This window comes from Somniosus microcephalus, unplaced genomic scaffold, assembly GCF_052327205.1.
Source record: "Somniosus microcephalus isolate GS21.2 unplaced genomic scaffold, FLI_Smic_1.0 unresolved_chr2, whole genome shotgun sequence".
Lineage (NCBI taxonomy): Eukaryota > Metazoa > Chordata > Chondrichthyes > Squaliformes > Somniosidae > Somniosus > Somniosus microcephalus.
In genome coordinates, this window is record NW_028225180.1 from 78,715,887 (window position 1) to 78,727,477 (window position 11,591).

The following is an 11,591-nucleotide window of genomic DNA, read 5'->3' on the forward strand; positions in this document are numbered from 1 at the left end:
GGAGCGGAAGATCGCGTCGCTCCCGTTGACTGGCTGTTGAGGCCGAAGACGCTAGGCCGGGCTGTGCCGGCGGCCGTCCTAGAAGGCCGAGTCGGGCCGGCGGCCGCCGCACGTATGTCACATGGTACGTGACGTGACGTCAGCGCGCTAGGGCGTGTCTTAAAGGGGCAACGGCCCAAACAGGTAGGTTAAAGGGGCAACGGCCCAAACAGGTAAGTTATACATACAGTAAGGTAAGTTAAAGGGAATTATGTGTCTTTATGTAAGGGACAACCGGTGGTACCGCCACAGTAACACACTAACCAATTGCTGTTTGTACTGCATCTGTCTCTGAGTACAACCACTACTTTTTCCTCTTACTCTGCTTTGCAACTTATAAGAGGGCGAGCACTGATTCATAGATTCATACAGCACAGAAGGAGGTGATTCGGCCCATTGTGCCGGCTCTCTGAAAGAGCTACCAGTTAGTCCCACTGCCCTGCTCTTTCCCCATAGCCCTGCATATATTTCCTTTTTAAGTAGAGATTCAATATCCTTTTGAAAATTACGATTTCAGGCAGTGTATAACTCGCCGAGTAACAACATTTCTTACCATCTCCCACCTGGTTTTTTTGCCAATTATTTTAAATCTGTGTGCTACTCTATCAAAACCCTTCATAATTTTGAACACCTCTATTAAATCTCCCTAACCTTCTCTGCTTTAAGGTGAACAATCGCAGCTTCTCTCGTCTCTCCACATAACTGAAGTTTCTCGTTCCTGGTACCACTCTAGTAAATCTCCTCTGCACCCTCTCGAAGGCCTTGGCATCCTTTATAAAGTGTGGGTGCCCAGAATTGGACACAATACTCCAGCTGAGGCCTAACTAGTGATTTATAAAAGTTTAGCCTAATTTCCTTACTTCTGACCATCCACTGTGGAATACACTCCATCCTGATCCTGTTCACACATGACTGTCCACCAGGATTACTGGATAAAACCAGGGATCACTAAAGTTGGTCTTACTGATATATAAACAGAGAATGCTGGAAATACTCAGCAGGTCAGGGAGCATCTGTGGAGAGAAAACAACAGAGTTAATGTTTCAGATCATGACCTTTCATCAGAACTGGAAGAAGTTGGCGATATAACAGGTTTTAAGCAAGTACAGGTGCAGGGAAAGTGGGGAGGGGAGGAAAGAATAAAGGGGAAGTTCTGTGATAGGGTGGGTGGAAGGCAGGAGTGATTAAATGACAAAAGGGATGGTGTGAGGGAAAAAGGAGATGGTAATGGGACAAGTAAAGAAAGAAAAGATGAATCTAGAAGAGGTGTGTTAGGGTGAAAATTATATAGCTTAAAGCAGCAACATAAAGAGTTAAAGAATGTATTGTAAGAAGTGAACTTGTAAATAAGAAACATGGGCACAAGACAAAACAAACTCAGCTTAAGACGGGGCAGGCTCAGCTTGGGACACAAACTGTAAATCCCCCCTTTGGCTTTATAACATTAGCTGCCCTCATTTTGTGTTAAATTCACAAAGCTTATGTCTAAGTGCTGTTGTGGTGGGCAAGGGGCAGGAATTAACTGTTTGTGTCTGCTCCCATTAAAACCATTGTGCTTGACATTAATTGAATTGAGGAATAGTGGACATTTTAAAGTAGTTTCTTGCCAGATTGAGGGTAGGCAAGATAATTGATAGAAGGCCTCCAATCAAATTACATAACAGTTATTGAATGTGGGAAACACTAAATATTTCACATTTATTCAGTGGTGCAGCCTTCTGCAAACTATTTGCTGGAAGCCCTTTGGATGTATTAATGTAATTCTACTATTCTATAATGCAAAGTCGATGAATCAAAATTGAGTGTATTGATGAGTTACAGTAATTGGTAGCTGCAAAACTGCCCATTTTGTAATTAACTATTAAAAAGCGCCCCAAGTTCTGGAAGGTTCCATATCATTTTATGTTGCCAAACGAGTATCCTGTGAGGACAAGAGAATTGTTGCTGGAGGAACATGATTGGGTGAACACATTTGTGTGTAGTGTTTGTCCAGCTCTGTAATGTATAGAAGAAGTTTCGATACCACTGTAACGGCGAGAAGGTGATCACTAGACTGCGGGGTCTATGGCTCTTCTCCCAGAGCGCTCTGAACAATAAACTGTGAGCTTCTACTTTGAGACAGACGCAAGTGAATCTATTTTTCACCAACAAGCTGTAAATGGGAATGGCAGAAAAAATAGGGGCAGAGGTTATGATCTGAAATTGTTGAACTCGATGTCGAGTCCAAAAGGCTATTTCTTTACTTGTCCCATTACCATCTCCTTTTGCCTTGCACCATCATCCCGTTTGTCATTTAATCTCGCCTGCCTATCACAAACATTCCCTTTTGTTCTTTCCACTGTCTGAGGTGGTCCTTTTGGATGGGACGTTAAACCCCGTCTGCCCTTTCAGGTGGATGTAAAAGATCCCACGACTGCTATTGAAAGAAGAGCAGGGGCGTTATCCCTGGTGTCCTGAGCCAATATTTATCCTTCAATAAAACATCACTAAAACAGATGCTCTGGTCATTATCACATTGCTGTTTGTGGGAGCTTGCTGTGCACAAATGGGCTGCTGCGTTTCCTACATTACAACAGTGACCACCCTTCAAAAAGTACTTCTTTGGCTACTGTCCAATTCTGGGCACCGCACTTTAGGAAGGATGTGAAGGCTTTAGAGAGAGAGCGCAGAAAAGATTTACGAGAATGGTTCCAGGGGATGAGGGACTCCGGTTACGTGGAGAGGACTGGAGAAGCTGGGGTCGTTCTGCTTGGAGCAGAGAACGTTGAGTGTTTAGAGGTGTTCAAAATCATGCAGAGTAGACAGAGAGAAACTGCTCCGATAGCAGCATACTGCGGATGCTGGAAATCCGAAATAACAACAGGATCAGCCATGATCCTATTGAATGGCGGAGCAGGCCCAAGGGGCCGTATGGCCTACTCCTGCTCCTACTTCTTATGTTCTTATGTAAGACACTGGAAAAACTCAGCAGGCCAGGCAACATCTGTGGAGAGAGAAATAGAGTCAACGTTTCAGGTCGAAACCCTTCTTCAGAACTGAGAAAAAAAGGCAGGAAATTAAACGGATTAAAAGGCAGTTTGGGGGCTGGGAAATGGGGGAGGGGATGAACGAAGAGACATTAAGAGATATTCAAGGTGAGACGAGATGGTAAGAGGGCAGGTAAAGAAACAGACAATGGCTCTAGATGAAGTGTGAAATGCACTGGCAGAGTGAAAGACAGTTGCCATGTGGGAGAGAGAAAAAAAAGGAAAAGGCACAAACCAAAAATGTGGATAAAAAATATGAAAATATAATAGTGGCTGAGGTTATGATGTGAAATTGTTGAACTTGATATTGAATCCGGAAGGCTGTAAAGTGCCTAATCGGAAGATAAAATACTGTTCCCATTGGCGGAAGGGTCAAGAACCCAGAGGACACAGATTTAAGGCGATTGGCAGAAGAACTAAATACTTTTTTACGCAGCGAGTGGTTGGGATCTGGAGCGTGGTGGAGGCAGACTCAATTGTGGGCTTTCAAAAGGGAATTGGATAAGGACCTGAAGGAATTTTTTTTTGCAGGGCTACGGGGAGAGTGGGACTAGCTGAAGTGCTCTTGCAGAGAGGCGGCAGGGGCTCGACGGGCCGAATGGCCTCCTTCTATGCGGGAACCATTCTACGATTCTATAAAGCGCTTTGGGACGTCCTCCTGAGGTTGGGGGGGGGGGCGGGTAAATGCAAAAATCTATCCGGTGTGTGTGAGTGGCGTGAAGGGATAAAGCGAGAGTCTCCATGGCCTCGCCTCAGCACACCGCGCTTCAGGCGACGACGAGTTGGCGAACGATGATCGAGCGGGGCGGGAAGGAAAGCCAGGCCGAACCGCGCAGGCGCGGAGCATTGGCGCCGCCTCCCCGACGTGAGGCACGCGGCGCCAATCGAGCGACGTGAGGGACGCAGCGCCAAACCAGCGACCTGAGGCACGCAGCGCCAAACCAGCGACGTGAGGCACGCAGCTCCAAACCAGCGACGTGAGGCACGCAGCGCCAATCCAGCGACGTGAGGCACGCAGCGCCAATCCAGCGACGTGAGGCAAGCAGCGCCAATCCAGCAACCTGAGGCACGCAGCTCCAAACCAGCGACGTGAGGCACGCAGCGCCAATCCAGCGACGTGAGGCAAGCAGCGCCAATCCAGCAACCTGAGGCACGCAGCTCCAAACCAGCGACGTGAGGCACGCAGCGCCAATCGAGCGACGTGAGGCACGCAGCGCCAAACCAGCGACCTGAGGCACGCAGCGCCAAACCAGAGACATGACCCCGCCTCCTTCTCCCCCGCGCACGCGCAGTCGGGGCTCGCGGGGCTGGCTCGCGCCATGGCCGTCGCTTGGCGCCGTTTGCTGCCGAGCCTGGGCGCGCTCAGCCGGCGTCCGCCGCCCGCCCGTCAGGTAACGCCGTCGTCGCTCGGGGTTGGGAAAGAAAGGAAAAGGCGGCCGCCGCTTCTTCTTCTGACTGAAATTTTGAAGTGGTGTGGCAGGGGAGGAGGTTGTCCGGGCCGCCAGCGAGAGAGCCCCCCCCCCCCCCCCGCGGGGGTGGTTGTTGGGTGGGTCCGGGGGCCGCCACTTCCTCCCGGTGAGGGGACGGAGGTCGTGTCGGTAACCGTCGACGGGTCCGGAGGCGGTCAGCGCCAGTGAAGCCGTGAGTGGTCAAGCCGGCATAACTGAGGGGGAGGAGGGTGTCCAGTGGCGATACCAGTGCCAGTGAGGGGATCCAGTGGCAGTGCCAGTGAGGGGATCCAGTGGCGATACCGGTGCCAGTGAGGGGATCCAGTGGCGATACCAGTGCCAGTGAGGGGTCCAGTGGCAATGCCGGTGCCAGTGAGGGGTCCAGTGGCCATGCTGGTGTGACTGGGGATCCAGTGGCAATGCCGGTGCCAGTGAGGGGTCCAGTGGCCATGCTGGTGTGACTGAGGGGATCCAGTGGCAATGTTGGTGCCAGTGAGGGGATCCAGTGGCAATGTTGGTGCCAGTGAGGGGATCCAGTGGCGATGTTGGTGCCAGTGAGGGGATCCAGTGGCGATGTCGGTGCCAGTGAGGGTTCCAATGGCGATACCGGTGCCAGTGAGGGTTCCAATGGCGATACCGGTGCCAGTGAGGGGTCCACCGGTGATACTGCTGCCAGTGAGGGGGCCAGTGTCAATACCGTAACCAGTGAGGCGTCCAGTGGCAATGTCGGTGCCAGTGAGGGGTCCAGTGGTGATACCAGTGCCAATGAGGGGTCCAGTGATGATACCGGTGCCAGTGAATGGTCCTGTGAGGGGTCCAGTGCCAATATCCGTGCCAGTGGGGGGATCCAGATGTGATACCTGTGAGGGGTCCAGTGGCGATACCGGTGCCAGTCAGGGGTCCAGTGGCGATACCGGTGCCAGTCAGGGGTCCAGTGGCGATACCGGTGCCAGTGAATGGTCCTGTGAGGGGGTCCAGTGGCAATACCAGTTCCAGTGAGGGGTCCAGTGGCAATACCAGTTCCAGTGAGGGGTCCAGTGGCAATACCAGTTCCAGTGAGGGATCCAGTGGCGATGTCAGTGCTAGTGAGGGGTCTAGTAGTAATACTGTGCCAGTGAGTGATTCAGTGGCAATACCAGTGCCAGTGAGGGGTCCAGTGGAAAAACCAGTGCCAGTGAGGGGTCCATTGGCAATATCAGTGCCAGTGAGGGGGTCCAGTGGCGATGCCAGTGAGGTGTCCAGAGGCAATGCCAGTGGCGGTCCAGTGGAGATATCAGTGCCGATGAAGGGTTAACCAGCCATTTTGGTGCCATAGCGGGTTCCAGTGGTGATGTTGGTGCCAGTGAGGGGCTCCAGTGGTGATGTCAATGCCAGTAGCAGGTCCAGTGGTGATGTTACTGCCAGTAAAGGAATAAGCTAACGTGAGGTAGCTAGTGGCCATTTCAATGACATTGAGGGATCCAGCGGCGTTGTTGGTGCTACTGGGGGATCCAACTGGCAATCTCGGTGCTACTGAGTAGTCCAATGGTGGTCAGTGCCAATGAAGGGTTAAACGCCCATGCCATGTTAGTGCCAGTGAGTGGCGTTGTGACCGTGCCAGTGAGTGGCGTTGTGACCATGCCGTTGTCACTGAAGGGTTCAGTTGCAATGTCTGAGGGATCAGTGGCCATGTTGGTGCCCGTGGAGGCCACGCCAATGATTTCAATGGACAGAATGGGTAGAGCGCCCACAATTTTCTAATATGCACCGGTGGTAGCTAAAGTTATCAGCCGGCGGTGCATACTCGGAAAATTACCCTCCCTGCTTAATCATAATAGCAAGCTCTGTATGTCCACGGCCCAGGTGCCCAGACCCCTTCAGTTCTGATCATGATGTTTTCATTCTTTCCTAGAACTACTCCAACTCTTCAGGTTCTGATTCCAAATATCCAGGGATTGTGGAGTCGACAGAGGAATTTAAGTTTGTGGAGAGATTGATTCCACCCACCACAGTGCCCATTCCTCTGAAACATGACTGCTACCCAACCCCATCAGGATGGTGTCCACCTCGAGGTCCGTGTCATTTGATAGCTGATCACCTCGCCACTTTCTCTGCATCACAGCCTTTCTGTTTTTATTTTAACACGTGCCACTACAGTCATTGCTCTTCTGAACTTCATTTTGTATTTCTAACTGGCTCGTATCACCATCCTGCGCACTCTTTCTGTTCTCTGCATCCTTCCCATGTTGAAATTAAGACTCGTCACACTGTTCCCACAGCTTCACCGTACCCTAACTCAATAATTTGCTTCAGTACTATATCCCTTCTCAGTGCTCCCGTACACTGATTCAAGCCTTCTGTACATCCTCTGCCTTCCCTTCATTCCTCCATTTTAGCAATCATCAATTGCCTCCCCCCACTACTCTGTGGAATTGCCTTGCTAAATCCACCTGCCTCTCCACCTTTAAAAACCTTCTCAAAATACTTCTCGCCAACCAAGCTTTCTGTCAATCCTCATGATCTCTCCCTTCCTGGTCCGCTGTCTATTTTGTGAAGTGCCTTGCAATGTTTTCTACATTAGATCCTACATTAAACCATTCACTCTTTCCTTTGCGTATAGTTTACAGACTTTTAAACCTCAAGCTTGGCATCCTCTAACCGTGACCACTTGATTTAGCTCATCTGCTCCCCTTTACTGTTTTAGCCTTGTGTCCTACACAGTGACGTTTGGCCCTTCACCTAGATTTCTCAGTTGCCCCCTCAAAAAGAACAGATGAATTATTGCTTTAGTAATAATGCTGATAGGGTACCAGGGCTTGTGATAAAGACAATCGAGTGTAATCTAATCTGGGAGAGAACTGGGAGTTAAACTAAATAGCCTAGTTTCCATAGTGAATCCTTACATGGAGCTGGCTGGGTCCACTAGGGAGCTCCGAGTGTCTCAAACAGTTAAATGTTTAGCATCCTACTACGATTACTTATCATTCTAACTCACTTGGCTTAAGTGAACTTTACCAACTTTCTGTTTCCTCTACTTGTCCCCTGAAGACGTTGGGAGTACGCTTCTACAGTACCTAACCCAAGCAGCAATTCTTCGTGTGAGCAATGAGTGTTGTAAGGCTGATCAACCTTGGAGGACATCACAGCCGAGCCTGATCCTGTCCCCATCTGATGTCACTAAACACACACACACTCTAGTGGAGGTCACTAGATAGCATTCAGAAGTGGTAATGCTGGCTGATTTTCTCCCCTCTCAAGTCCAGGGACTGTTTTGAAAGGGCCAATTGTAGCATGCCAACTCTTGTCCCAGCTCAGATCACCCAACTTAGCACAGACTAGGGATCAAACTTGAGACCTTCTGGTACCACAACAGGCAATGCCTTAACTCACTAAGTCTCTGGTGATTACTCTAGCAAGAACGTTTAATCAGTTTTTAAAATCTTTTCTCAGATCCACCTCCTGACTTGCCCTACATTGTCCGACGTTCCCGCATGCACAACCTCCCTGTTTATACAGACATCACCCATGGCAACAGGAAGATGACCGTCATTCGAAAAATAGAGGGTGACATTTGGGTATGTGACCTTTTTTGGGTTATCTCATTAATTGTAACCTAGTAATATTAAAGCAACAATGCTGCTTGTGTGATTTGTAAAGACGCAAATGGTATCAAATATTCTAAAGATGAATCCATGTCTTTGTAAAACCCATGAGTGATTCCTCAGAGTCTCTCTTCATTTGTTAGACAGCGCTCTCATTTTGTTAGGTGGTGTAGTCAGGATCTGAAATATTTCTGGTTCATCAAATAGTGGGAATGCACACAGAAGACTGATCAGCATTTGAAATAGTAAGGTAGTTAATGTTTTGAAAATCACCCGTCTTCAGAATTGGCCAGGTCAAACTGGAGTGTCGGGCACCTGAGAGGAGAAAAGCTCACCGCTCAGGAGTTCAAATTCAATAAATACTTTCACAGATAATAGGATATTATGGTCCATTAACAGATCTTCAAATGATGGAAAGGGTTGTGATGAGTGCTGTATGTTGTCTCTAGTTAGAATTCAATATGGAGGTGTTTGATCCAACGGCAGGATAGCCAAGGAGGTACCTCGAAAATCGTGTGCAAAATATTAAGGAAGCAGGACTCGGATGCATTGCTCGTGCACAGTTATCAACAGATTCAACCCTCCCATGCTCGGGGAACTGCAGTGATATGGTGATGGCAGCCTGTAGTGCAGAAAATGTAATTACAAATGTGGACAACTGGGCTGCTAGCCAACAAATGATGACAATGAGCCAGCCTGCGGTAAAGACACTTGTTGCATCTTAGTTTCAGGGTGCATTGCAATACAGGAAACTTTTTTTATCCGGGACAGGCGTGGTGCCGGTTGATCAAAAAGTCCGGATTACGGAGAGGTATACTTAACAAGGTACGAGAGCCCCGTACACGGCCACAGGAGCAGGAGCCTCGGTTACTCGGCACTTGTGCATGAGTCCCGGTTACACGGCCACAGATCCAGGAGTCCCTGTTGCACGGCCACAGGTGCAGGAACCCTGGTTACATGGCCACTAATATATAGTAAAACTTACCTGAACCTACTCCTGAATTTTGCCGGTTAAGAGAGATTTCTGGATATTTAGGTGCCGGTAATAAGAGAGTTTCCTGTACTAACATTGAGGAGTCTCTTTCCCCCCCCGCCCCACCCAGCCAAAGTCTGTTCCTGTGCTCCTTCCCAGGTTGTTAGACTTTTGTTATCCCCATGTGACTGAGGGGTTGGTATTTGACTGTATTTTTTGGTCAAATTGGTTAAGTCTAATAACTTACCCAAGATAAGGAAAACCAGCAGTGTGGATCCTACCATGTACCAGGTGCACCTCCGACAGCTTAATATGAAGCCCAAATTGGTGTACAATACCACAGCTGTGGCCTGATGTCTTGTTTAGCTTCTTCATCATCATCATCTCTTTGCTTTTGTATTCTATGTCCCTATAAATATAACCCAGCATCCTTAATTGTTGCGCTTTTATGTCTTTCCATCTGCGATCCTGCTTCTAAAGGTCTGAGACCCTGCGTTTCCATTATCGTGTTCCAGTGAGAATTTTACCATTTAGGATATATTTCCATTCTCTATCCCTCCCCTTGTATTTACATTGAACTGTATTTACTACATATCTACCCGCTCGTATCAACCTGCCTATATCCTTTTTCATGCTTTCTTGCAGTTTGCCATTCCCACAATTTGGTATTGTCAGCAAACTTTGATACAATTTCTTCTATGCCCATGTCCAGACCACTTATGTACGTGGAGAAAAGAGATCTTTATTGCCCACCACTAGCTATATCTTGCTAATTTGAGAAACATCCATTTATAGAATACTCTGCATTTTGTTACTCAGGCATCCCTTTATTTATGCCGCCACTTTACCTTTAATATCATGGATCTTAATCTTCCCAACATGTGTGTGTCATTTTATCGAATTCTTTTTGAAAATGGAACTGCACCGCCATTACTCCATTCCTTTTGTCTATGTGCTGAGTAATTTCCTCAAAGAACCAGTAAATAGCATTTGGTATTACTTGCCGTCTCTTGATAAATATGTTTTTGTTGTTCGATCAGATGGTGACAGAGCAAGACTTCAGAAACTTGCTCTACAAAGCCACCCAGTGGCCTGATCCTGCAACTACATTGTGACAGCATTGAATGGAAAATGTTGGCTTAGCAATTGATATTGACAACAGGAAGTACAGTCTGGACAGAAAGTGAACACCCAACACAGGATTTTTAATAATATACAAATTGGAATAACTTAATCGAGCATGACCGTCCCGTACAAAACTGTATTGACTATTCCTGATTAGCCTTTTTTAAGAGTTCACTAATGTTATCCCTGTGATGCACGGCTAGCTGGTAAACGGTTTGGATTCTGCGTTTTTAACCCGTGTGGTGCTCTCTCGCCCTCTTCAGATGCTCGAGAAGGACCTGAAAGAATTCCTCATACAGATAACAGGCAAGACGCCACTTACTCAGGTTAATGAGGTTACAATGAGCCTCCGGGTCAAAGGATACTTCGACAAAGAACTGAAATCATGGCTGTTGGAGAAGGGGTTCTAAGTCTGTCACTGGATTCACCAGTCATGTCTAAAAGGCTTGATTCTGTTCACTAGGAGGTGCTTTCTAAAAAAAAAAAAACTGTACCCGAACCATTGATAAATCCTCAGTGTGATAATGTGTATTGATCAAAATGCAGATCGGTCCATTAAAGTGTAAGCTTGTTCCGATCCCCTCCCCAGCATGCTGTTTTTGTTACACCAAAAGGTATTTACTGGGTAACTGATCATTGAGAAGCTACTCAGTGCAAGCTCAGGCAAACTAATCAAGTCAAAACTGGAGACATCACCACGGTAGAGTGAGCAAATCGTCAACCACCTCAACGTGAGAGACCATGAGATAGAAATCGGCTTCAAGCCCTTTGAAGGTTGAAGGAATTCGGTGAGTGGATGTGGAGAACTTTGTGTTAATGCTGGAGCTATGTAAACTGCAATCAGACTGATACTTGGGATGGCAGGAATGACATATGAGGAAAGATTGGGTCGATTAGGCTTATATTCGCTAGAGTTTAGAAGAATGAGAGGGGATCTCATTGAAACTTATAAAATTCTAACAGGACTAGACAGACTAGATGCAGGAAGGATGTTCCCGATGGCGGGGGAGTCCAGAACCAGGGGCCACAGTCTAAGGATAAGGGGTAAGCCATTTAGGACAGAGATGAGGAGGAATTTCTTCACCCAGAGAGTGGTGAACCTGTGGAATTCTCTACCACACAAGGCAGTTGAGGCCAATTCATTAAATATATTCAAGAAGGAGTTAGATATATTAAGGCTAAAGGGATCAAGGGATATGGGGAGAAAGCAGGGACAGGGTACTGAATTTGGATGATCAGCCATGATCTCATTAAATGGCCTACTCCTGCTCCTATCTTCTATGTTTCTATGGAAGGTGAACCACCTGACACTTGTATCCCATTTATATTACGGTCCTGTGTTTGGCTGCAGGCCTGTAATAATATAACTGAAGCAAAGCACATGTGTTCGGAGACAAGG

The 11,591-nt window shown here is 47.7% G+C and overlaps 1 protein-coding gene across 1 annotated transcript; it reads left to right on the top strand.

The window, feature by feature from the left end:
- The first annotated feature begins 4,338 nt into the window (after positions 1-4,338).
- On the top strand, positions 4,339-10,769 carry mrpl49 (mitochondrial ribosomal protein L49). Its single transcript, XM_085976109.1, has 4 exons — positions 4,339-4,456; positions 6,405-6,564; positions 7,943-8,067; positions 10,456-10,769. The coding sequence occupies exons 1-4, from the start codon at positions 4,385-4,387 to the stop codon at positions 10,600-10,602; spliced, it is 504 nt and encodes a 167-aa protein (XP_085832235.1). The 5' UTR covers positions 4,339-4,384; the 3' UTR covers positions 10,603-10,769.
- The last annotated feature ends 822 nt before the right edge of the window (positions 10,770-11,591 follow it).